Source organism: Didymosphaeria variabile (genome assembly GCF_027946475.1).
Source record: "Didymosphaeria variabile strain IMI 356815 chromosome Unknown scaffold_7, whole genome shotgun sequence".
Taxonomy (NCBI): Eukaryota; Fungi; Ascomycota; class Dothideomycetes; order Pleosporales; family Didymosphaeriaceae; genus Didymosphaeria; species Didymosphaeria variabile.
In genome coordinates, this window is record NW_026611626.1 from 2,270,753 (window position 1) to 2,296,310 (window position 25,558).

The 25,558-nt window shown below is 54.1% G+C and overlaps 7 protein-coding genes across 7 annotated transcripts; 3 read left to right on the forward strand and 4 right to left on the reverse strand.

Annotated features, from left to right (window-relative positions):
• Positions 1 to 106: 106 nt before the first annotated feature.
• Positions 107 to 6,267, forward strand: APC1 (Anaphase-promoting complex subunit 1; the record flags this gene model as incomplete). The annotated part of the gene is made up of 2 exons (XM_056218638.1): positions 107 to 1,918; positions 1,975 to 6,267. 2 exons carry the CDS (start codon positions 107 to 109, stop codon positions 6,265 to 6,267), a joined length of 6,105 nt encoding a protein of 2,034 aa, XP_056067903.1.
• Positions 6,268 to 6,926: 659 nt separating this feature from the next.
• MP65 (Cell surface mannoprotein mp65) lies at positions 6,927 to 8,381 on the reverse strand (the record flags this gene model as incomplete). Its single annotated transcript, XM_056218639.1, has 2 exons — positions 6,927 to 8,164; positions 8,315 to 8,381. The coding sequence occupies 2 exons, from the start codon at positions 8,379 to 8,381 to the stop codon at positions 6,927 to 6,929; spliced, it is 1,305 nt and encodes a 434-aa protein (XP_056067904.1).
• Positions 8,382 to 11,947: 3,566 nt separating this feature from the next.
• Positions 11,948 to 14,939, reverse strand: N0V89_009894 (uncharacterized protein; the record flags this gene model as incomplete). Its single annotated transcript, XM_056218640.1, has 4 exons — positions 11,948 to 13,119; positions 13,170 to 13,916; positions 14,005 to 14,576; positions 14,611 to 14,939. 4 exons carry the CDS (start codon positions 14,937 to 14,939, stop codon positions 11,948 to 11,950), a joined length of 2,820 nt encoding a protein of 939 aa, XP_056067905.1.
• Positions 14,940 to 16,174: 1,235 nt separating this feature from the next.
• On the reverse strand, positions 16,175 to 17,494 carry N0V89_009895 (uncharacterized protein; the record flags this gene model as incomplete). The annotated part of the gene is made up of 2 exons (XM_056218641.1): positions 16,175 to 16,668; positions 17,119 to 17,494. 2 exons carry the CDS (start codon positions 17,492 to 17,494, stop codon positions 16,175 to 16,177), a joined length of 870 nt encoding a protein of 289 aa, XP_056067906.1.
• A 635-nt stretch (positions 17,495 to 18,129) lies between these two features.
• Positions 18,130 to 19,507, reverse strand: N0V89_009896 (uncharacterized protein; the record flags this gene model as incomplete). The annotated part of the gene is made up of 2 exons (XM_056218642.1): positions 18,130 to 19,446; positions 19,502 to 19,507. 2 exons carry the CDS (start codon positions 19,505 to 19,507, stop codon positions 18,130 to 18,132), a joined length of 1,323 nt encoding a protein of 440 aa, XP_056067907.1.
• A 1,313-nt stretch (positions 19,508 to 20,820) lies between these two features.
• On the forward strand, positions 20,821 to 23,226 carry CCR4 (Glucose-repressible alcohol dehydrogenase transcriptional effector; the record flags this gene model as incomplete). The annotated part of the gene is made up of 3 exons (XM_056218643.1): positions 20,821 to 21,913; positions 21,965 to 22,337; positions 22,386 to 23,226. 3 exons carry the CDS (start codon positions 20,821 to 20,823, stop codon positions 23,224 to 23,226), a joined length of 2,307 nt encoding a protein of 768 aa, XP_056067908.1.
• A 943-nt stretch (positions 23,227 to 24,169) lies between these two features.
• On the forward strand, positions 24,170 to 25,416 carry SEC14 (cytosolic factor, phosphatidylinositol/phosphatidylcholine transfer protein; the record flags this gene model as incomplete). The annotated part of the gene is made up of 4 exons (XM_056218644.1): positions 24,170 to 24,361; positions 24,412 to 24,461; positions 24,515 to 24,647; positions 24,724 to 25,416. 4 exons carry the CDS (start codon positions 24,170 to 24,172, stop codon positions 25,414 to 25,416), a joined length of 1,068 nt encoding a protein of 355 aa, XP_056067909.1.
• Between the last annotated feature and the right edge of the window lie 142 nt (positions 25,417 to 25,558).

Sequence of the window (25,558 nt, forward strand, 5' to 3'; positions counted from 1 at the left end):
GGTGGGCGCGCAGCCCCGCCAAACAATCGGCGAAGAGCAATCCCACTGACGCCCCGCCTACGACACCACGCACACGCATCCCTCATGCCGCGAACGAAGCTACCGCATGGCTGCTCTACACTCAATCGGCGTCCGCAAGCCCGCGGCACTGCCGTACCTCATCGCTGAGTCGATCCTTCCCGCCGATGCCACCGAACGCGACTATGTCTGGGAGACATATCATGAGAGCCCCGATGCGCCTGAAGATGAGGTGGTGACCACCGAATATCACGCCGTGTGGGCCCGCGGAGGCGTCGTGCGCAAAGTGTTCAACTTCACCATCGACAAAGAGCGAGTCGTCCAGGCGCTGCTCACATGGTTTGCGACTGAAGAAGCCACCTCTACGGCTTCGCAGGGCTCACCGTCCACCTCAGATGCTAGTTCCACCTGGAGTCATCTAACCCAGGGGACACAACCGGCGACCGACCCTAACTCGCCCACCGACCAGCCCCCGCGCACTCTAGAGGGCAGAACGCGGGCGCTGGTCGTTATACTCAAATCGCAAGCCCACGTCTTCTTTCTTTCGGGGGCCACACATGTAGTGTATCTTCCCTTCGAAGTCGAAAGGGCATTCCCTGCCGCCCGCGGCCTCTTGCTGCAAAGGAAGATTGCCCCTCCGCAGCCTATTCCAACAAGCCCGCAAATACCCTCCGTCCCACCCAATTCTTTCCTGTCCAACCCTCAGTCGTTCTTGTCCCAAAATATTTCACAGAGCTTCAGTCAGCCCTTTCGCCGTCAAGGCTCCTCTCTAGGGCCGTCACGACTGAGCTTGGGTGCTAAACAGGCTCAGACGCCATGGTATCTGGAAGAGCTGGCGAGGGGATCATCGGCATCCAACACGGATGTCCTACCGAGACTCTACTCGTTCACTGATCCGCTCGCTGAGCTAGGCCTAGTAGTCCATGTTGTTTCGGGCAATGAGAGGGCTAGTCTTCTGACCATCAACGGCTCCGGTCATCGCCAATTGAAAGCCGTTGACAAAGCTGAGGAAATAGTCTATGTTTCGCCGCAAAACGAGGTGCACTTCGATCAGAGCGGCAACGATAAACCGTTGCTTTTGGTTGTCACGGCCAACTATGAGACGAACGTGTTTACCATCTGGTCTGCTGCATATCTTGAGCCCAAATCCATCGCCCATTCACGAAAACATAATGCTACCCAAGCCAATTCGAAATCGCGTCGCCGTAGCTCGTACGGCCCTACTGCCCCTGGAACCGGTGCAACCACTCCAGCTGTTCGCGGGCACGATAGAGTGAGGGAGAGCCTCGGCGGAGCACGGAGTAAAACACAGCCCACGCCGTTCCAGAAGAACACACAGACGAGAGAACGTCTCTCCGATCAGGCCGTGGAAGATGCTCTCGCGTCCCAGCTCAACCCAGATTTCGATCCCACGCGCCAACAGAAGGAGTCCAGGCGGGTCAGCTCCTTGCTGTCTCGCGCCGAACTTTCCACAAGCTTCGATAAAACGGCATTCCAGGATCTGGCAACGCAGCGCCACAGCTTGGGTGGAAGTTTCTCGGCGTCTTTTGGGGCCAGTCAAAGAAGCCGGCTTTCTTTGGGCAATGACCGCACAAGCTTCGGCGGATTTTCGCATCACCGCCATCGGGCCTCCACGCCAGGAAGCATAACTTCGCGGATAAGCTTGAGTAATGTTTCGATGGACGACACGTTCGAGGAGACTATGGATGACACGTTCGATACCATAGAAGACTACGAAGAGCTTGATGACCTGTTCGCGCCACTTGAGGCAAATACTGACCAAGGATCCATTGATGGGCTCCGAAAGGAATTGATAATGACGGAAGTGGCCAGGATCCCAGTACAGCAATATCTTCAAGTTGGTCGTTTCGCCTTGAGGGACCTGACGTCGTCATCACAGGTAAATATCCGTCTCAAGAGCTGTTTTTAGTCCCTCTATTTAACAAGCACTTGCAGACCATATCAAAAGCGGTTTTATCAGCAGCACCTTTTAATTCTGCAACTCTACATGAGCGGAAGATGTATCTGTATCTTATACATTCGTCCCTAAAGCACCCATTGGAGTGCGAGCTCGCAATTACTCGCAAGAGGTTGTCGCCTTCTGCTGCTGCTTCTCAGTCTGGTGGTTCGAACAGTGCGCCCCCACGTTACGCATGCGTTCCGAGATATGTCCAAGTAAAGGAGATGGTCGGTTATCAGGATCTTCTTCAACTCGAAGACGGCTATGTGAAACGTATCGTGTGTCTTGCTTCAAATGACTCAAATGAACCTTCTCTCACAGTCTCTGCCGGCTGGGGTACTCACCTACCCTCTCAATTCGATATTGGCACGGCAAGACTATTCAGTCCGTACGCACTCCTTCAGGATGAACAGTCGAGAATGACTGCAGGGCTCAAGAGAACCATTGCCCCTTCTAAACCACTGCAGCAGCTCTTGTCAGCGGGCCCGAATGGGTCATTTGACATCGTGGATGGCGAGGGTCGAAGGCACCAGACCCAGATCCGTCTCGAACCAGCAGACACACTAGTTGCAAATCTTTTCAGGGTCCTGCGAACCATCTTGCCTAACCATGCCGGCGATCTTCTGCTTGATATCTGGTGGGATATCCGCAGAAGCCTTGCTAAGCAGCAACACTCTGCGGCCAATGCAGATTGGTTGTCCTTTGTTACCACACTTTTCACACTGGCAACACCTTTTGTAGATGAAAAGACAAGGAAGCACACTCAGCGTGGGAGATCCGGTCTAAGACGCAATACCGGTCGTTCGAAAGATCATGGCGAAGACACCGAATCATCGGCTTGGAGGTCAATGTGTAATCGACAATCTACAGTACCTCACACGAAGAGCTGGGAATCTGCCCCATGGCGGTGGGTTCAACAATCAAAATCTGCGTCTGTCAGTACAAGCATGAGTCCGCCATCCAAGCGCAGCTCCCTTGATCAATTACCACCGATCTCGAAGCAGATTGCATGCAAGGAAGATCTGCTTGCCGCTAGTGCTGAACTCGCACGACAGTTCAATCAGTCAGCGATGGGAAAAGTAGCAAGTGACCATTGGCGAAATTTATCACCTTCTGCAAAGCAGGATCTCCGCATCTCAACCCTCTCGGAAGTCGTCGTTATCCTGCACCTCTTCCGCGAGGAACTCAAGTTGAGCGTACTTTCCTCGGATGCGTCGAGCACAAAGGTTGGCAACCTGGCGCCTGTGCTTGCCCAACTCGGGCACTGGCTACGTTGGGACTCCTGTGGACGTAGACACGGCGGCTACTACGATCTAGACGGAGGCTCAACTGAGGATTGGACCTATGAAGAGTCGAGCTTTCTGCCCAACGTACGATTGCATGATCAGCCATGGGATGCACCACCTTCGATTTTAGAATGGATCAGTACTGTTGCAGGTGCTCGAGTCTACGTTCCATTCCCTACACTTGCAAGACTCGTCGGCAAATCCAAAGCCTCCCCCCACTCGTCAGTCAACATAGACGAGGTGATATCTGACGTGACCCCTCGAACAGTTGCGTTACAAATGTTCTTTCGAGATCTTGATGCAAGTGCTGGTCCCAGGAAAGCCGTGAGGCTCATTGAACACTGCGGTCTTGGCACGGATGTGCTTTCCACTTTGCCAGCAGCTGCGCAAGCACCCCTCATGGAAGCAATTACGAGATGTCAATCAAATCCACCCACGACTTGGACCGGGTCACTGCTCCGTCTCATAGGGCGAGAGGACCTTGATCTCTCGTTGACGCCGCTTCATGATTCCACACAAGAGTCGCACTTGTACAGCGGTTCCGCGGAGTCGACTTCACAGTCAGCGCATGCTGCACGAGACATTCGTACCATTTGCGAAAATTCCGAACGCGCAGAAGGTCTAATATCCATGGCAGAGTCTGACCGTCACGCCATCACAAGATTGATATTCAGGGAAGACCGACGTTACATGGAAGCACATACGCTCGTGGAACCAATGAAACCATCGATCGCCTTTTATGGATACGACCAAAGAGTTGATGACGCAGCCATATTAGAAGGACAAAAGACACTGGTGCAATGGGTTATGGTTCGCACGCTGGCGCTCCCCGTTGGAAGCTCGATGTTGAAGTTCAGCAGTAAGAAGCCTCTCTTGACAGAGAAGTTCTTGTTAGCTGGATTTTCCACATCTTGTATCATGAAGCCAATGGGTAACGTCGTTACAGCCGATCGCACGACATACTCGGAAGAGAAGTTCTTCTGGGCTTTCTTCAACCAAGGAGTTTCGGCTGGCCTGAGCATCTCGAGAGATGCGCAAGGCATTGACACTTCTTGGATCATGTACAACAAGCCTGCCGAGGTCTCGAATAGACATGCCGGATTATTACTCGGTCTAGGTCTGAACGGTCACTTGAAAACCATCGAGAAATGGCTCTCCTTCAAATACCTTACACCCAAACATACGATGACATCGGTAGGCTTGCTGCTCGGTCTGTCTGCATCTTACATGGGAACGATGGATACATTGGTCACACGATTACTGTCTGTCCATGTAACCCGTATGCTACCATCTGGAGCAGCAGAGCTTAATCTCTCTCCATACACCCAAACCACGGGCTTAATGGGTATCGGGTTGCTTTACTACGATACCCAGCACCGCCGAATGAGCGAGGTGATGTTGTCGGAAATTGAGCATGTGGATGAGCCAGATCCTTCTGAGCCTCCCGACGGTCTCCGGGATGAAGCCTACCGGCTAGCTGCAGGCTTCGCGCTAGGGTTTATCAATATCGGCAAGGGCAGAGACCTGCTCGGTCTACACGATATGCGGATCGTGGATCGCCTTCTATCCGTCGCTGTTGCCCCCAAACCAGTCGATATCGTTCACATACTCGACCAAGCGACGGCTGGTGCAGTGGTAGCGATTACACTCATTTTTATGAAAACGCACGACGAGACAGTAGCCCGCAAGATCGACGTACCAGATACTCTCCCGCAATTTGACTACGTCCGTCCTGACACTTTCCTGCTTCGAACCCTTGCTAAGCATCTTATCATGTGGAACTATATCCACGTCGACAATGCTTGGATCATCAAGAACCTCCCTCGGGATTACCATGAGCATTTCAACCTTGAGAACATCAATAAATTACGCAGCGAGCAGATGCCATTCTTCAATATACTGGGTGGGCTTCTCTGGAGCATCTCACTGAAACATGCTGGTACGGGCGATATAAAAGTCCGCGACTTTCTCATCAGGTATCTCGATCAGTTCATGCGCATCAGCAGACTCCCCGCTCTACGCTACGACTCCCGACTAGCCCGTAACACAGTCCGAAACTGCCAGGACCTCCTCGCCCTCTCCGTCGCCACCGTCATGGCCGGCACAGGCGACCTCGAGCTCTTTCGGCGCCTCCGCGCCCTCCACGCCCAGGTCAGTCCAGACATAGCCTACGGCTCGCACCTTGCGGCCCATATGGCTATCGGCGTCCTATTCCTCGGCGGTGGCACCTACACCTTCAGCACCTCCAACAAGGCCCTCGCTTCCCTGATCTGCGCCTTCTACCCAATCTTCCCGACCGATGTCCAGGACAGCCGCGCACACCTCCAAGCCTTCCGCCACTTCTGGGTTCTTGCTGCTGAACCGCGCTGCCTCGTCGTGCGTGACGTCGACACGGGGAAAGCGTTTTCGTCCCCCATCCTTGTGCACCTTAAAGCTAACGACCGAGTGCGGCAAATGACTGCCCCATGTCTGCTCCCCGAACTTCAAAGCATATCGAGGATAGAAACAGCAGATCCCGCATACTGGCCCACAACCCTCGACTTCACCCACAACCCACAGCACCTGTCTCACTTCCGCACCACCCAAACCCTCAACGTACGCCGCCGCGCCCCACACGACATGTACGCCACCACCTTCAGTGGCACTCTCGTCGCGCTCAATGACGCGCAATCCGCTCGCTTCTCGCACTCGATGTGGAACTGGCTCTTCTCTCTGCCCTCCTTGGCGGAATTCTCCAAGGCAGATGTAGGACTCATTTTACCTGCGGACCCGCACAGTAGCACGTTCCTGGATGGCGCGGCGACGGTCGTGGACCATAGACTGGTGCTGAAGAGGCTGGCGCAGAGTAGCAGGGCGCGGGATCTGTGGGAGGTGAGGGGCGTATTTCAGTGGGCCGAGGGGGTAGCGAGCACGGGAGACGGCAAGCTGCTGTGGCTAGGCAGGGAAGTGGTGGAGAGGTTGAAGGTGGGAATTTTGGAGAGGGGCAGGGCAATGGAAGGATGAGGAGTGCGATTGAGTTTGGTAGGAAAATATCATGGTTATATTGTACATTGCATAGCGAAAATAGCATAGTCTCAGAGTGATCAGAACTTTTTTCTTCAACTACCACCAACCCAGTGGCCAAGGGTACAACTCAGTCTCGTTGTTAGCAGCCCCTCATGTGATCAGCGGCCATGTACTTTCGACTCGTAACTTTAAACACTTGATGTATAGTGAATTACCCGATTATACTAGATTTCATGTTACTTACTAACGTTTCCTCGCTAGTAAGCTTAAGGCGAGAGAGCCGCTACTAAAAGAATCCGAACGTTTCCTCTGTGAACTACTGGGCCTGCTCATGACTCCACGTTCCAGTTCAAACAAAATGTAATAGGAAAGCAACGGATTCGAAGCAGAACAGTGTAGCAAAGGATAAAGATTTTGAGAAGATCGTATCATTGAAAGTGGTATCTATGCTAACTACATGCTCCATGTCCCGTGATTCGTAATAGTGCAAAAATGCCTATTCCACCCCTATGCGAGATGCTTGCCATGAAATGAAACGATTCAAAAGATGTGCAGGCCTTGCTGCCCACTCGAAGATAAAGCTTCAAAATAGACGGCCTCGACTGGGTACCGTGGTGTAGAGAATAGCCAAGGTTTGGCTTAGCCCCGTCTACTCCTCACAAAATACCCCAGTACTTCTCTGCGTTAAAAGTGGAAGGGTCGTCGGACTTCCAGAGCGAATCGAAGGAGCTGAAGAGGAAGAGATCGGAGTTGAACTCGGCACGGATCGAAGCGAGTGCGGCTTTCTGGGCATCAGGCGAAGCCACGGCTTGGTCGTGGCTGTCGCCCTGATGCGGCCAACCGGACTCAGTGACCACAACGCGCTTGTTGCCACACGCCTTCTGGACGCGCGCGACCTCACCCTTGACAAATTTTCCTGCGTCCGCGGCCTTGGTGTTCGGATCGAACCAGGCATGAATGTTGACCAGCACCAGATCGGATGTGGAACATACTCCTGGGTTGTCAATAACAGCAGGGACAGTTTCCACTGCCCCAACCGGTCCGTTGAATCCAGCATTCCGGAGAGCTGAACGTGCTTGGTCGATGGTAGATTGAGCGTCGCTAGCTGTCATTGCCTTTGCATTGACTCTCTCATTTTCGACACTAACGAGACTGATGATGTCCCAGCTGCCGCCGTTCTGTTGCTTGACTGCGTCCGACAAAGCACTAACGACGCTATCGACGTCCTGAAGCGGCGCATAGATTCCGCCCATCAGCTTCTGCCCGTTCTTCTTGGCTGCTCGGACAGCGACTGGAATTTGACCACAGTCGTTTCCATATATTCTAACGATTCCATAATCCTTCATCGTGTCGAAGTCCGCAGCTATCTCGTCTGTAGTCTTGCAATCAACGTTGTTAGTCGTACCTTTGTACGGATCGTAGGTGATGCCGAGAGGGAAGGAGTCACTGGAGCTAGTGCTTGGCTGCGATGCGGGAGCCTCCTGGGCTTGTACTGAAGGCTCAGGTGCTGGAACCTGAGCTTCTGAAGTGGGCGCCGGGGCTGGAGCTGCAGAAGTCGGCTCTGGAGCTACAAAAGTCGGCTTCGGCGCAGGTGGTGGTAGCACAGCACTAGACGTGGGTTCCACGTTTGCAACAACAAAAGAGGACGGTACGTCAGAGGACGATGGGCTAGGCGGCGGAGCTGGCACTGGCTGAGGAGACTCGGCCGGAGCTGAGGTAGGGACAACAGCGGAAGACGCAACGGAGGTAGGCTCGACTGAAGTCGACGGGACGCTGGGAACTCGCTCCACAGTCGAGGTGAGGTACGGCGCGCCATTCTCGTCCACGTAGACAACCGCTTCAGCAACCGTCTCGGTGACGAAAACCACCTCGGTAGTCACAGCGCGTTTGACATCTGCTCCACGTTAGCATGTAAAGTGATTGCAGGCCCCAGCCACCCAAAGTCTGGCTACAAGTGGCCATATACTGCCCAACTTGAGGTGATTCATGGTTCAGATCTTTTTCGCCGGCGATTTAGAGCTCTTCAGGGTGTTGAAATACGTACTGAGCGGATGCGCGACCGTGCCAATTACGAGTAGTCCACTCAAAGCGAGAGCAGAGCCCAGCTTCATGACGAAGGTGCCGACTTAACCCCGGAAATGAACTGGAAAATATGTACGGCTGAATGAAAGACTACAGGTGCCGACCGGCGGCGTCAGTCAAACAGTCGCAAATAGACAGCGCGCACTCAAAGGAAGTTATGCGTAAATAAGAGGGGCATTTGCAGGAGTGGAGGACTTACGAGACCTGGCTCTCGAATGCAATTTCTCAACGTTCAACGTGAGAGCGCCGATGAAGCGAATGTTATTGGGGTGTGGGTCGGAGAATTCAGGGCAATTTCGAGGTGGAGGGGAGGTATGTGGCGAATGGAGGTTGTGCTACTAAGGAGGGAGTGAAGGAATGCTATACCTGATGGCCTTGCCAAACTTTCGCAACCGGATAAAGGAATGACTATCGGACACAGCCGATGGAAGGGAAGGAGTGTAGGGAAGTTTGAGAGGAAGAAAGTAGCGACAGAGGTTTTGAAAAGCAAGGGCAGCGGTGATGTTGTGCCACGGAAGGAGCAAACGGTACCTGGCGCTAGCCTATCTTGGAAATGGCGTATGTGAAGTCCGGCTCCAGACGTGGAGCAACCGCGAGCGCAACGCCCAGGCGTGCGAGTATGTGAAAGTGAAAACGAGCGTGCACGCGCGCCCAGCGGCGATGAGCATGGCTTTAAACAACGAAACGCTACAGAGAACATGCGGGGTGTGTGTAAGATGAAGGCTCCACTTTGAAACTGCCATGCGTCGCACCTTCACGCTTGTCCTCGCCTGAGGAACGGGATATAAATGAATCACAAAGGGACAAACCCGCGAAAACACAAAGACGCTGACTGAACAGGATAAAAGAAACAGAACTGTGTACGAAGCTAGGAATTGAGGGACAAGCCATCTTGTCACAGAAAGCGCTTCGTGGCACAATGGGACAATGGACCATCGATGAGAGAGCAATCACGGGACGAATGGTGCAAGAGTGTATTTGTTGACGGAACAAGGAGAAGGTTCGCGATCGTGAATAGAAGGAAGCGCGTTGTTTTGATCAGACAGAGAAACTAGATTTCATACCTGCGTGTCATGGAGCTATGAAGAGGTCGCTGTGTAGGTAGGGGTCAAAACCCGGATGCTGGAGAGATCTCATTGTATCCAGGTGAACATTTCGGATTAGCTATGTCGTACGAGCAGCTTGTGCGAGGAACTGATCGAGGCAGCCTTGTGGCCTTTTTAGTGTAAAAGGATGGCTTCGTCTACGAACGGTGATGAAGAGAACCTCCGGAGTGCGACGCGGAGATGAGCTGGGGCTAGAGCGCTAGAGGCGTCAATTGGTCACTACCCGCTTACTAACAATTCTAACGTCAACGCCTCGCTGTACATGGCGCGTGCATGGCTGAAAGCCCATTTCAACGTAAATTTCCAGCGCAGCATTTCCAAGTGACTTTTGTATTCCTAGATCATCACCTAGGGAACTGCAGCCACATTTAAGGATCTAAGTCTGCTGCCCATGTTCACGTTTCCGCAGATACTACGGTAGTATCCTCGCTGCAATGAGGATATCTACATCTAACCGCGCATCTGAAGCCACCCTCCAGGCGTCACATGAAAATTTGGAAGCCCCAGTCGTCCGCTAGAGAATCCAAGCATATCGCTGACATGTATTAGCGTAAAATCAGTACGAGCGAAAGCTGTCTTTACAAGGCGATGAAACTTGGTGCTCATCCTCATCGCGGGTGTTGGTCGTGGGCAACCCGGCCTCCTGTACTTCCAGCATCTCAGCATCATTTGGCTGTCTAAGCTTTTTCTCATACTGAATAATATACGCGCTGAAGAAGAACTCATACGTAGTCCCCTCCGCATCATCCACTTCCGCTACATAATCCAATCTTCCCACGTCATCCGCTCACTCCGTTCCTTCAGCTTCATACGCTCTGTCAAGTTCCTCAACGGCTGCCCTGATCTCAGCATAGCGAGCAACTGATTCCTGCCCTTTCCCATGCATTTCCCTCTCTTTAGACCTCTTCATATCAATCTTTGTATTAGCAAGTAGCTCACGGGCGAGCTCAATAAACCCTTCCTAATTTTCGAGGTGGCCGGGAGTATGCGAACTAAGGCCATCGCAGAGGAATTTGTAAGTACGAGAGCAATCTCAGCATGCGAAACGGGTTGCGCAAAGACGCTCCAATAACCACAATAGAGGGTTTAAAATACACAAGCTAGTCATAGCCACTGACCTGCAACCACGAAAAGCATCGAAGTCGCAAATACCGCAACACATACACCTCTCCAACCCATCAAGCCCCTGACGCTCCCTTCCCGGCCTTTACCAATTCCTCACACTGAGGACAGAGACTCATTGACGCACGCTCGTCTATATACCTGGTACCCACAAGGCAAGTACCTCCAAGCTGCACTGGGTGACAAGCAATAATGGTCGCTACACCGTGCTTGCATTTGTGAATGACATCGCCGGACCAACACATTGTACCTCTAGCGATAAAGCTGTTCTGTTGTTCGCTACTGTCTTCTGGTAGTTTCTTCGCGTTTTGCAATGCGTTGTAGTGGGGTTTCCTGATGAGTGGGTAGTGCGTGCGTATTTGTATAGAAGGCATTGAGCGTATATGTGAAGAAGGGATGCGTGACTACGCGGGAAGGTGAAGTGTCAATCAGGGCGGAAGTGAGGACGATGCGGATCAATTGCGAGTACGAGAGCAGGATTATTGTGAAGATGGTGCGAGTCGATATCGGCTCCAAGAGTGTAGAGGCTGTGATGACGTTATTCACACTTATTGCCGCATACACAAACACTCTCCACGTTGAATTTTTCCGCTTATCGGCACCTCATAACCTCCTTTTCCCTATAACCCAAACCTGTAGTTCTTACATACAACAATATATCTACGTTGGTGTGCAGAGACGCGATCCTCACTCCAGCCTCCACGCCAGACATGTCGTTCACAGACCCCTCCCACGGCGTTTTCGACCATCTGAAATCTCAGATCTTTAGCATCGCCCTCGCTCTTTATGGCACTACCTCCCCTTGCCCAAATTCAGCCTTCGACATCCTGACCTACACCGCGCCTGTACCACCCAGCCTTTTCATCATACTGGATGGGCGGCGTGAAGTCCCGCAGACGATTTATGGTGTGGCTCTGATTACCTACACGTCGCCAGGGGAGTTTACGAAATGGCAGTGCTTAGCGAAAGCGGAGAGTAGCGGAAGTGTGCGTGAAGCCATGGGGGGTTTGCTGAAGGACATGAGGGCGGGTATGGGGAGCGCGATAGGTAAGTTGCATGGCACATAATGACGTGTCTGGGCTGATGAGATGTGGCGATGTTACCGAACGAAGAAACGCAAAGTAAATGGGAGGTTGCGCATAGGAGGGTGCCTGATGTTGCGATCGTCAAGGAAGAAATGTAGGGAGCAGGATACCACGAACAAAGCATCATTGGTGGTGTTCTTACTTACCTGCTATCGTTGAGGTTGCTCTCATTGGGCATGTGGAGTTCCGGTTCACATTCAGGTAGTTCAGCAGGAGGAACGTTTTTAATCCACACCAAAAACGAAAAATCACATTGGAGGACGGCTACCTAGAAATCTGGACCTAACGACCTGTGCCAATCGGACTCGCGTACGCACCGCTACCCCCCGTTGCGCTCCGTGCCATCATAGGTTTGACGTTGGGCACAGGGCTCATCGGATCGCGCTGACTCGAGCTTTGACTAGACGTTCCTGAACTAAGACTACCGCTGCCATGACTTCCGTTACGTTCGTTCAGCAATCCAGGCGCATTCCAAGGATTGCCGAGAACATTACCAGAAGGTGAATGCATGTTGTCGTCGAAGCCATCGGTGAAACCGGAAATGTTGGAGAGCATGGATGAAGAGCGTCCGCGACCGCCTCGGATAGAACCTGGAGTGCTGTTGACTCGACCATCGTTGTAGAGAGGGAACGTGAAGCTTTGGAAAGGGTAGGCGTGGGGAGACATGCTGTTAGTACCTGGAAGAGGACCGTCAGGCGTAGCAGGAACAGACATGTTCTGACACTGCGAAATGATAGTCTCGAAGTGTTGAATTGTCTGCTCGATTTGACCAGTAGCCATGTAGTAGTCGTTTGCACGGCGCTCAAAGCTATTGATGTTGCTGCGATACTGGGCCTCAACTTGTAGCCTCTCTTGATGAAGCGCAAGGCGTTCCTGCTCCTTTCTTTGCTTGGCGGTGTACCCCTCCTTGTTGGCTGTTATGAGGCGGTCGTGCTGATCGTTGAGCTTCGCTTGACGCTGTTGAAGGCGTTCTCTCTTTTGGATGGCCGAGTTGATGTCGGACTCAACGCTGCGGACCTGGCGTTCGATTTCTGTCTTGGTATTCTCGAATTCGATCGACACAGCTTCCTTGTGGTCTCGCTCTTGCTTCCACTCACGCTTCTTCACAGAAGCTTCAGCCGTTTCCTCGGCTGGGATATCACCCATGGAACTGATCTTGACAGCGATATCAGCAGCGGCATCTTCAGCTTGGCGGATATTCTGTGTAAATTGCATGACTCGCTGGCGCTGGCGCTCGTCACTACCTCCTGCGTTTGCCAGTCGAGTACCCAGGGTATCGACCTCTTTCTTGATGGCAGTGAGTGCAGCTTTGTGGTCTTTTTTGTTCCGCTTCAGTCGATTGCGTTGCTCTTGCAACTGTTGGTCAGCAGAGGCGATTGAGTTCTTCAATGTCGTTGTAGGCGACGAAGGTCTCAAAGTCTGGTGTGGTGGCGGAGATGCAACGGAGGCGATTGCTATTCAATATGAGTTTTGAGAGTTTATACGATACCATGGAAAAGCTCACCTTGCTCTGTGACCGGGCTCGGAGAAGTAATCAGGCTAGTGGAATAGAAGACTTCGTGGTCCTTGGTCCGCACAAACTCGCAGTGGTAGTTTGAGAGGCCCGTAAGACCGAAGATTTCTCCCACCCATATGCCATTCTTCTCCTTGCCCGGATACCCCTCCGGCAGGGTCGACCGAATCCGGGTCGAACTCCAGTCCGCACCATTGACACGTATATAGAAAGGCTTCGACTTGTCAATACCCGATCCATTGCTCCCACCCTGCTCCCGCACGTCGTCGTAATCTTCACTCCCACTCAAACTGACACGAAAAGAAATGTCGGAATGTCCGACTTCTGATATCCAAACACGGTCGTCTTCCGATCCCCAAACAGCGTTTCCAATGTGATTAGCGTCTTTTGCGTTAGCCTCCCCGGCGTCGTTCGCCGCTCGGCTGCTTTCCATCTCTTTAAGAACAGTGACTTTTGTACTAGCAAGTGCAGCCCAAAACGGCTGCTGACTGCGAACATGTGTAGCCTGCTTCCTCTTCCTCCGGCTACTACTCGCCTTGTCCTTGTGTGTATGCGACGCGGGCGACGGCCCAGGCGGACGACCATCGGTACTCGAAGAATTGGGAACTTCGGCGTTGGAATCGATGGTGGCGGTAGAAGCGCGCTGGAGGTGGACGCCGGCTTCGGGGTCAGTCTTCTTGCCGGTGGGCAGTGATTGTGCTGCTTCACGTCGAGATAGAGATCGCCGAATGATACGAACTACTCCTTGAGCTAAAATGTGAATTCCCAGGAGGCTGCGGGGCCATCCGTGGGGGGGTTGAGAAGCTTTCCTGAAAGGAAGGCATACTCGGAGGGCTCGACAAGAATTCCAGGCCTCCCCGGGCGAGCCCCGTATAGACAAAGTGGAGAAGGTGTTGCCGAAGAGGCCTGAATCTGAAGAGATGATTGGACAGAATGATGACGAAACAGATGAAAATGCCGTTGGTCGTACCATTCTTTCCAGCTGCGGCACCCCCAAGGGCTATTGCAATGACGGCCTGCGCCAGGTCCAAGAAGAAATTCTGTACAGGGACCCACAGTACCAGCCAGAGCACCAGTATGAGGGCATCAGCGAAGACGATTGTAAAAAGGGAAGGTGTCCCACCGGAGCCCTGGAAGATATCGGTGAAGGAAGGGAAAGCGGAGAGGGCGGAGAGGGGGGTTCCGGCTTGGGGAGGGACGAAGGTGAGGGTTGCAAAGAGGAACTGCACCACGGTCAAGACGGTGGGAGGCAGCTGAAGGAGGATGATGAGTATGGCGAGAACGTCCCGCAGAGGACAGGACGAGAGAATGGTGGTGGCAACGGTGAGCATATTGGGCATGTAGACGGGCGGGGTCTTTGTCCCATTGGCAGAATTGGCAGCAGTACGCGTGAGGGCGCTGGGGGGCTGAATCGAAGGGGTCTGTGTCGTACTGGCGGCAGGCCTCGAGGCCATCAAGCGACACATTGGAGCCTGCGCGCGCGCGATCCTCGGCGGTGCTGATGGACGCAGCCGGGACGGCCGTGGTGTTTGCGAAGGCAGCGGCTTCGTCAGAAGATGCTGCGGCGGCGGCCGGCTGCGTCATGGGATTGTCTACGTTGCTCGTGGGCGGCGGCGTCGGCGGGTTGGGCTTCCCATTGGCGTTGCCGTTGAGGTGCGGGTTGCTGCGCTGCTTGCTGATGCGCTTCCCGGGCGCTGCGAGGCCATTCTCATGTCTCTTGTCGTGCGTGGTCGCCTGGCTCCGTCTCCCCTTCGCTACCATGTACGCGGCAGGCAGCGGGCGGAGAGCGCAGACACCGCAGGTCGGCTCGGCTGGGACACAGGACGAGCCAGACTGGGTGAAGGCGGCGCGGGCTGCGGGTTACGGGTTGTCGTGTGAGTCGAGGTTGTTCTTGTGAGGAGGGCAGGCTGCAAATTGACAAGCAACACTGCGCTTGCACCAGACGCTTGCACGCGCCAAGAAATGCTAAATCGCCCGAATGCCAGTGTCAGGCGCCGACTAGACTACCCAGGAACCCACGGAATCGCTGCGCAGAGACTGTAAAATTCCGGTTCTGGCGCAGTGCGGGCCCGCTTGGGATCACAGATGCGCCAGTGGCCGCCGTCGTACGATTGCTGGTGCTGCCTGCTCTCCGAGGCCCGTTTCATGTGAAGCACCGCTGCGCACACGACAAACAGCCCAGGCACCGCGACTCGCCCGCTGCATCTCGCTCTTCTCAGCATCCTGTCGCCTACATCTCACATGTACCGTCGATCACAGCGCCGGAAATGGGCCCGGCTCAGGGATCAGCGTGCCCGCGCCTGTATGGGGACTGTCCTCCCACCGCCCTAGCCGCATCTTCGCAACGCTTGCGCGGAAGCAGTAGGGCGTCTTCACTCTTTGCTCGCTGGCCGTTGATGCTCACATCCTGGGCGTGGACTCATACCTGCGCTGGCGTCTCTTGCTCGCAGCAAACACACATCAGACGCCAATGACTGTGCAGCGGGTAACCGTCTTAGCCAAGCTTATTCATTTGCGAGAACCGGGAACCCCTGGTGCGCTGCCTCGTTCTGCCTGCGCGGGCACGATCGGCAAGCAAACAGCACCTCTGGGAGGGTAGCACCGCACACCGCTGTTCATGATCTGATTTGTTGCAACGAGCATACTGCAGCCCCGCCGCCTACTTCGGGGGCCTCGTCGACATTAGCCAGCTGGTTCGGGTAAGCAACAGCTGCGCAACATGGCCAAATGCTATCGCCAGGGGATCGCCCGGCTGTTTGTGTCGTCGGAGCATTTCTCCTTGTCATGGTCGTTTGGCCAGGAAACTATCCCGCCCCTCCATCATTTGGCGTGGTGGCGCCGTTGAAAGCTTGATGCGAACAGCCAATGCCCTGCATCGTGACGTGCGAATTAGGAAATCCGGGAAAGTCACGCGTAACGGGCATGCAGATCATCACATGGTGTGCTGTGGCTGGATAGCCGCCGCAGTCGATGCAAGATGCATGTTGGAAAAAGCTTTATGGATTCGCGCTGCCAAAGTCTTCCTTGGCATCTGGTCTATCCCAGGAGCTCTTCTCAAGGGCCTGCACCCGTCGAATGAGCTCCAATGCCTTATTCCCGTACTTTTCCTTGGCCCGCTCTTGGAGCTCGAATGTCTCCTGCAGCTTCTCGACCATGAATGGCTTCATTGACGACTTCTTCGCTGCTTTGTAGTCGTAGATGACAATGTCTTCGACACAGCGCGCCGCAACCCTCCGATGCAGCTCGGAGAGTATGAGCACGTCTAGGATAAAGTGGTCGGTGTCCGCCTTCGGCTTCGAACGAAGCTTATGCAGGACCGTGACACGGTCCGGATACTTGATCGGCTTTAGAGTGGTGCTATAGTCAGCGACGTTTCTGTGTATGAGCCCTGTAGCTGCGAACTTCTGGAGTGGAGCGACTGGTGCAGCAGGAAAAGAGCCTGGCTTCTTCACTCCTGTGGTTATGCGTGCGGAGCTGCCTTTGTCGTAGGCTGCTGCCATTGAGGTAGAGCACTCACAAACTTGTAATCAGTACGGATGCTGCGCAGGATCATGCCTATGCCCGTCGGTGTCACCAGAGCCTTCCATTCATCTCTGTGCTCGGCATCCATAGCGGCAAAGTTCGTGCCCCAATTGACTCGAGCACTTTCTGCCCATCGATTGTACGTTACGTTATTGACGTGACCTGTCACACAGTCAACATCTTCTCCCAAACCGGGACTTCTCGAACGTCGTACCCTTGCAAACATTAGCACGTAGTCTGCAGGTAGGAAGACGCCTTCGCTGCTTGTCTTACCATGCTATCCTGTGTACCACCCGAAGCGCATTAGCCTACCGATCCCACATTATTGAATCGAACGGAGAGCTCCATACCATTTCTCCCCACGCGACCTGGTGTCGATGGAGACCCCATCGACCCTTCCCGGTCAGGTAGCCTTCACTGCCTGCGACCAGGTCTTTCCAGTTGTAATTGACATCGTGCAAGATCTGGCCTGCTTCCTTTACTTGCTCGTTATCTATGCCGAACATAATGCATTTGCCTATGCGCGCCTTCAGGTCGGAGAGCCACCGTGGACTCAGTGTGGCGGTCGTCGCATCTTTGCTGGACGCGCTCGACGATTGAAAGCGTGCTGCGTGCGAGACGCGCTGAACGAGTGACGACGGGTCGGCGAACAGCACGCCGCGCGCGAGGGGGCGCATCTTCTGCAGTTCGACCACAGGATGCTCGAGGGCAGGAGAGTACGAGTTAATCAAATGTTCGACTACGGTGTCATCGCTGGGTGTGAATGGACAAATCGCGCCTTCCCACGGCTGCATCGACGGGCCGAGGTGTGCGAGTAGCCTCCATGTCCATTTCGTCACCCGAAGCTTGGACCCACCACGCCGAGGACCTGCATCCAAATCCATGTCTTTGAGCGCTGGCCTCATAGGAATGGACCTTTGCACATCCTAATCTGACGTGGAGCTCAAACGCATCCCTTTTGCTTCAGTCCCTGGGCAGTCATGGCATCTATCAATCCAACGCTCCGTCACCAGGTGATCAATATCTACAAAGGCGAGTTCGGGAGGGCTTCTTACAACGCCTGTATGTCTGACATCGACAGAGCTACTATTTCTCGGTCGAGAATATCCCTTGGGATACGATTACTATAGGACACGGCTGCATAAAGCGTTTGCAAGTCAGCAACACTTGACCGACGAGAAAAAGATCGAGGAAGGCATTAAACGGGCCGAATTTGTAAAGAAAGGTAGGTAAACCTATCATGGGCGATTTTTGATACGAGTTGACCTGAGTTGTTCAGAGATAGAAGCATTGTATTACTTGAAACGATACCGCGCTTTACGTCAACGCTATGATAAGGTATAAAAGTTTCGCCAGCGAAATGCAGTGCCAAAAACGAGGCCAACGATGGGATATCTCAAATGAAAAGGTATGCGCACGCGCCTTCAAATCAGACCTTCTGGCACCACCAGACTCCAATCTCCAAGCACTCTCCGCTCGAGCCACCCTTCTCCTGCAACAAGTTCGTCATCATCGAACCCCACCAGGTCTGCCATTCTTCTTGGGACTTGCCGCTGACTTCCTTGAGGAGCGGCTCAAGACTTTCAATCATTTGGATGACTACTAGCAACGCTGTGTGTCTCAGAGCTGCTTGTTCCTCCGTAAGCGTCATGCTGTCGATCCCGCTCTTCTTGATCCGCGCCGCCTCGCTTCCGCGACGATTCGCCGTCTGTTTCTCTGCTGCGGCCTCTCGCTCCCACCGCAGTTCACCCAGAGGAATGGCAACTCGCCGATTCTCAACACCCTGGAGAGTCTCAGTCTCCTGTAACAACATCTGCGAGATACGCGCGCACGGCGTAGGCGATAGTTTCCGCTTATCCAAGGCCTCCGTTATCCAGCTGTTCGAAGACGCAAGGAACTTGTTGTGCACTTCAGTGAAGGGTGTTATTGGCGAGATCATGAAGGTTCCAGTCGCGACCGCACAAGCATACTCTTGGGGGTTCTTCCCCGGTGGTGGCGGAGGATGTGGTAGGATAGATCGGATGACGTGGTCGGTTTCCCAGATCTCCAGCGTTCCTCCGGACTTGAGTATTCGTATGGCTTCGTCCAGAATCCTCTGTGATGCGGAGCCGAGGGGCACCACCAGGCTCATATCCTTCATAACAACAATATCAAACTCGCCGTCATCGAAAGGTAGAGGCACCTTGCGTAGATCGTGTTGGACGAACTTCCAGTCTATGTGCTGTTTGCGCAAGTCTGCGGCGATGGGCACGATATCAAGTCCGGTATATTGAACATTTTCGTAACCCAAGCCGTCTAGGTAGTCGTGGCATAGCGACGACCAGTACCCACTACCGCATGCGATCTCTAGGACCTTTCGAGGTGGGCATTCAGGGTTTGGGCTGGAGCCAAGTGCGCGACCGAAGACTGACGTTGCAAGGAGCGTTTGTAGATTCTGGCGCTGGAGCTCGGGCAGGTCGCAGGGGAGGGGATACGGCAAGTCTCGAAGGTAGCGGCGGCCATGGCGCAATGCGAAAGGGTTGGCGAGGAATGCAGAGTCTTCTGGTTTGGCGCTCTGGGTAGTTGATGCGCTCGAAACTGAGCCCCGCGCTGCATCCATCAGAGCTCCGGGCGCAGGCGCAAGAGGGGCTGCGCTCGCTGATATGGTTCGTCCTAGGGCGTCAGTAGAGGTCAAATTCCATTGCTTCGCCTCTGCAGTTTTTGGGCGGACAGGTGTACCGTTGGCGTTGCCGCCAGTGTAGCGATACTAGTGATCAGGTCAGAGGCATCGACATGAGACGGAATGCCGCAGGAGAGCACACCATCATCCACTCGGCCATTTTCAAACCCTTGCCCCACTGTTTTTAGCGGGCAAGCTCGCGATATTGGACCTTTCCTAAGTCGTCCGATAAGCACGTGTAAGCTCGGAACATCGGGGGAGCGACAGATATGAAGACGGGGCCGCAGGCGGGACGAGACGAGGGTGGGTGTGGCTTTCGAGCGGGAGGACGAGAGATTGCATCTGCACCTACAGTTGGTGGTCTGAAGGCACCTCCGACGGCTGTATGAAGGACCGTCGGTGCCCCTCAGCTGGGCGGCGGACAGCTTCAGACAGACGTGCAACAACCGAGGACCAGAGGCCTCCGTCTCCAATCAGAACGGGACTCTGCACATCTTCCCCAGAGCGCCAGCCATAGAAAGGGCATGTATTCCCGCCTCAAGCCGCATGTCTAGCACGAGACACGGCGACTGTGGCGTGGGCAAACGCGGGGGTAGCCAGGCATGCCAACCCCGTTTGAGCCCCGGAGATCGTCCATGGGTGCGTAGGATGGGTAGTGGAAAAGCCTGAAAGAACAGTCACGCAAGATGATGCAAGCGCTGCAGCTCGATACCACACTCTAGTCTAGCTGTCATGCGACGGCGTGGAGAGCCGCGCTCAACCGCGGACAATCGGACTGCTGGGGCCTCGTGAGATAGGCGTGAGATCTTGGTGGCAGCGTTGGTACGGTTTGGTCATGCCACGTGACGTTGCGGATTAACGCCGGTCTAGGCGAACCCAGCGAGAGCTTCGCGACATGCGATAGCATTGCTACACTCTCTATTCTTTGCCTACGCTGCACCCGGCGCCCGTCACGCCCGAAACCGCGCAATTGAGACTGCTTGAATAGCTGCACTGCTTCTCGCTGCCCCAACCGGTGCGTGTGCGCGTCCTTCTCCCCGGTTCGGTCGTCGTCTATTTCGGCGTCAACCAACCTCTTCCCCACCCCAGTGACTAACGACGGTGAAGACAGGCGCCAGCACCATCGAAACATTCACACACCGAACAACGAATCTGTCCTTTAATCCCTGCTCCCACCAACACCCCTTCCTGCTCCGCGCACACGCTCGCTCCCCGCACAAACGCGACCACAGCTTGCCCGGCGACACGGCACCTCAATACATGACCCACAGCGGCCCGCGTCCCCAGCGCAGCATATGAAGGCGTGTTGTAGAGTCGCCCATGTTAGAACGAAGAAAAGCGCGTCTCCGATCCCCTCCACCGACTTGACCCACGCCCACCACGAATCTCCCCCGGGCGCCAACTCACCCTCACCGCTGCAGCCCCGGGGCTCCTCATCGCTTGACCTTTCGATACCTGTAGATGGCCGATTACTCGGCTTACCAAAGGGGACCAGGCCACGCTTTCTACCCGCAGCACGCACAAAACCATCTTCAATCACGAAACCTCCCGAACCGAGTGCGATCGCCGACTACTAGTGGCCGCATACCCTTCAATAACCCAGACACCCCCTCTCCGTCGCGCTCCTCGGGCGCACAGTCGCCGCAGCAGTTCGGCATGTTCAATCAAGGCCACGGTCATAGCAACCAGGGCCACAACGTGATGATGAATGGAGGAAACAGCCATCAGCGATACACGATGCAGATGAACCTAGGCAAACCGTTCCAACATAATCCTAGCCATCAGCATCACGGTCAAACGCATCATCAACACCAGGACCATGGAACAGGCACGCATGCAAATCAGTTCAACCACCAGCACAATGTTTCTAGCGGAGGCATCTCGAACGTACAGCCTCACTTCAGTCAAAACCATCTGCAAAACGGAACCCCGGGAAGTGTGCACAGCGGACTCAATAAACCGGTCAGCGAACACTGGGCAGAACAATTGAAGTTAGCGCAAATGGCTCGCGAGATGACGCAGTCCCACTCCCATGCGAGGAATCACCCTAGTGTGAACAAGAACGTGATCGCTGGAACCAACAGCGGCACTCAGAAAGAGTCTGATAAGGAGGAGCGTAACAGGCCTGCGGGGCAGATGATTCAGGATGGCAAAGAGAACCATGTCTGGACTATCCTCGACTTTGGCGGCCAAAACTTGAAAACCTTGACACCGACCTTGTTCCAATACACGTTTCTTACGAAGCTGTACCTAAACTCTAACAAACTTTCCACACTCCCTGCGGGCGTCGGAAGGCTCAGGAACCTCACTCACTTAGATGCGTCGTTGAACGAGCTACGGACACTACCCCCCGAAATCGGTATGATTGTCGGGCTGAAGCAACTGCTTCTTTTCGACAACAACATCAATTACTTGCCGCCCGAACTTGGGTCTTTGTTTCACCTGGAAGTGCTCGGTGTAGATGGTAACCCAATTCCTAGCGAACACAAAGAGATCATCATGGAAGAGAACGGAACTTCCAAACTCATCGAACACTTCCGTGAAACTGCGCCAGGTAAGAGAAGCAGCAATGGTAGCCAATCCGAGCTGAATCTGACTTGCTTAGGCCCTGAAGCTCCAATGGAGCGAGACATCATCCAGCTTGACGAAGTAGCTGCCGAACAAGAAACAGTATCTGCACTCAGCTACAATATCCTCTGCGACAAGTACTGCACTCCTTCTCAATACGGGTACACTGCAAGTGGAGCTTTGGACTGGGAGCACCGAAGAGAGACTATCCTCGCCGAACTTCGGGACAGGAATGCTGATATCCTCTGCCTGCAAGAGATTGATCAGGAATCTTATAATGACTTCTTTCGGCCCGCCCTGGCGCACAACGACTATAAAGGCATGTTTTGGACCAAGACTCGAGCGAGAACGATGGTAGAGAAGGATGCTAAACTTGTCGATGGGTGTGCTATCTTCTACAAGAACAGCAAGTAAGTTCAAGTGTGATATGGTATGGAGAATCAATCTGACAGCGTTAGGTATGTCTTGTTGGACAAACAGCTCATTGACTTCACGAATATCGCCATCAATCGTCCAGACATGAAAGGAGAACATGACATCTTCAACCGGGTTATGCCTCGGGACGATATTGCTGTCATTGCCTTCCTCGAGAACCGCGCAACAGGTTCAAGGCTGATTGTTGGTAACGTACACGTATTCTGGAACCCCCTTTTCACGGATGTCAAAATAGTGCAAGTGGCGATCTTGTTGGAGTCAATTACCAAGTTTGCAAACAAGTGGGCCAAGCATCCTCCTTGCACGGACAAGGTACTCTATCGCTTTGCGAACGGCGATGACGAGGAAGGAAACCCAATAGCGGATAATACGCAGACGCCGGGGCCTTCACTGGAATACTCGGACGCTGCCCAAATTCCGCTCCTACTTTGCGGTGATTTCAACTCAACGCCTACGTCGAGCATCTACGATTTCATCACATCGGGCAGCATGTCAAACCAGCACGAAGATTTGGGTAGTCGTAACTACGGTAACTTGACGAGGAACGGCGTATCGCATCCCTTCAGTCTGAAATCTAGCTACTCACCAATTGGCGAGTTGAAGTTCACCAACTACACTCCAAACTTCACTGGTGTACTTGACTACATTTGGTACTCAACAAACACGTTGCAAGTCGTTGAGCTTCTCGGAGATATTGACTCTGATTACCTCAAGCGCGTGCCCGGATTCCCGAACTACCACTTCCCGTCAGATCACGTTGCCCTTTTCGCTCGATACGTGGTGAGGAGCAAGAAAGAGAAGAGGGCGATCGTAGAGCCAGACTTTGGACAGGGACGCGACCGCGACCGGGATCGACAACGGTAGTGACGACCATGATCCCTCAACACTAGGGGAAGGCCTCAGCCTCGACTTTTGTTGACTTATTCTCGACCTTTGCTTGGACTGTCCATAGGCGCGTTCGTGGTTTTCCTCGTCTGTCATGTTTGGGCGTCATCAGGCGGTGTTCGGTTTGTGTCCTTTTTCAACTCTCATCTGGTCGGTTGGTCTCTCATGGTATACATGACGGAATCCGGAATGTGTTTGGCGGTGCGGTGACGGTGGACTCCTGCCTAACGGGTCAGTGTTCAAGCAATTTCACAGTGCGACTGTTGTGTTTTGTGCGTTGCTTCTGGCTCTTGGGTAGTGGGCCTAGACAACGCTCGTTTTAGCTCTTGTGAAGGAGTTGGTGATGGTAGAGTAGGGTGCGTGTGTGGAGCAGGAGTGTATCTGGCTGGAGATGGATGGATGGTCTGGATTATGTTTGTCTTTACTTCTGCGGATGTATGAGTTAGTTAGCTACAAAACGAGCCGTGTCTCCTCCCTGTTGGGTAGGATTGACTAGCGCTTCACTGTTCATATGTGGTCTCATCGACCTGCGGTCAGTGACTCGTAAGCTTGTGGGACTAGAGAGGTGTGGCTGCACCAGTAAGACTCGAGGTGGGAAAAGGCGTCTGCAGAGGGTCGCATGTCTACACAGTAGAATATACTCCATGCACCACGTGGGTGAATATGGTGAATGCTCAAGTTAACCTAATTGGATGCAATAGGTGATGCACTGTGTGCGATGGCTTGTCCGTAAAGTCATATCCTGGGGTAAGACATGACCAGGGTCCATTGGCGGGCGTCGCTTGAGCGGCGGTCAACGTGCGCCTAGCCCAACTTCGTCGTCATTTCTCTCTCAACATCTCTTCAACCTCGAGGCGCCGATAACCTGCCTTCTCCCTTATACTTCACTGCCACGACTCAAACCCTCGACAGAACGCCCGTCATGGCTGCACCAGCCGCAAAAGAGCTCCCGCTCGACCCCAAGTACGACGACTACGACTACCCCACCACTGCACCCACGCCCCAGAGCGGCCACCCCGGCCACACCACGCCAGAACAGGATGCGCAGGTTCACCAGCTCAGGGCCATGCTAGAGCAAGCTGGCTACACCAAGAACTTGGACACTTTGACGCTGGTGCGTGGGAGAGACCCACAATAGAAGGGCCAGGGCTAATTTGTTTACAGCTGCGGTTTTTGCGTGCGCGGAAATTCAATGTCGAGCTCTCCAAGCAGATGTATGTGCAGGACCCCCCAAGAGGGTGGATGAAGGCGACTGACGCTCGCGCAGGTTCATCGACAGCGAGAAGTGGCGGGCATCTTACGCGGGTGTGGGCGTCGAGGAGCTAGTTCGCACCTTTGACTACCCGGAGAGGCCCCAGATCTTCAAGTACTATCCGCAGTACTACCACAAGACAGACAAGGTGCGTTATCATCTACGTCCCCACACATGCCTTGCAGAAAAGGGGGGTTCCAAAAAACAGCACTTACATCGCCCAGGATGGCCGCCCCGTCTACATTGAGCAGCTCGGTAACGTCGACCTCACCGCCATGGCTAAGATCACTTCGCAAGAACGCATGATCCAGAATCTCGTTTGCGAATACGAGAAGATGGCCGACCCGCGCCTGCCCGCCTGCTCGCGCAGGTCTGGCTACCTCCTCGAGACGTCGTGCTCCATCATGGACCTCAAGGGCGTCGGCATCGCAAAGGCCACCTCCGTCTACGGCTACCTCCAAGCTGTGTCCGCCATCTCGCAGAATTACTACCCTGAGCGCCTCGGCAAGATGTACGTCATCAACGCGCCGTGGGGCTTTTCGGGCGTCTGGGGCGTCGTCAAGCGTTTCCTCGACCCCGTCACCGTCAACAAGATCCACATCCTTGGCAGCGGCTACCAGAAGGAACTGATCGCTCAGGTCCCCGCTGAGAACCTGCCCAAGCAATTTGGCGGAAGCTGTGAATGCCCTGGAGGCTGCGCGTTGAGCGATGCAGGGCCGTGGCAGGATGCGCAGTGGGCGAAACCGCCCAAGTGGGCGAAGAAGGAGGACAGCAAGGATGTTATTGATAATACGAAGATCGCGCCGCCCACCGAAGGCGCTGGTCAGCAGCCGTTGACGGGCGCTGGTCCTGAGGGCGTGGAGCCCGCTGCTGCTCCGGCCTCGGCTGTGAACCCTAACACTGCGAACTCGGCATAAGGAGACGTGTGGGGGTATATGCGCAGCATTGTGTTGGCGTTGAGAAGGATCGTGACTTGAAAGGATGGGGTGTGGCGAGGTGTTGTCTCTTATGCGTCTTTTTACACGCTCCAGAATCGAAATTCAGTATAGACGGCCGTGA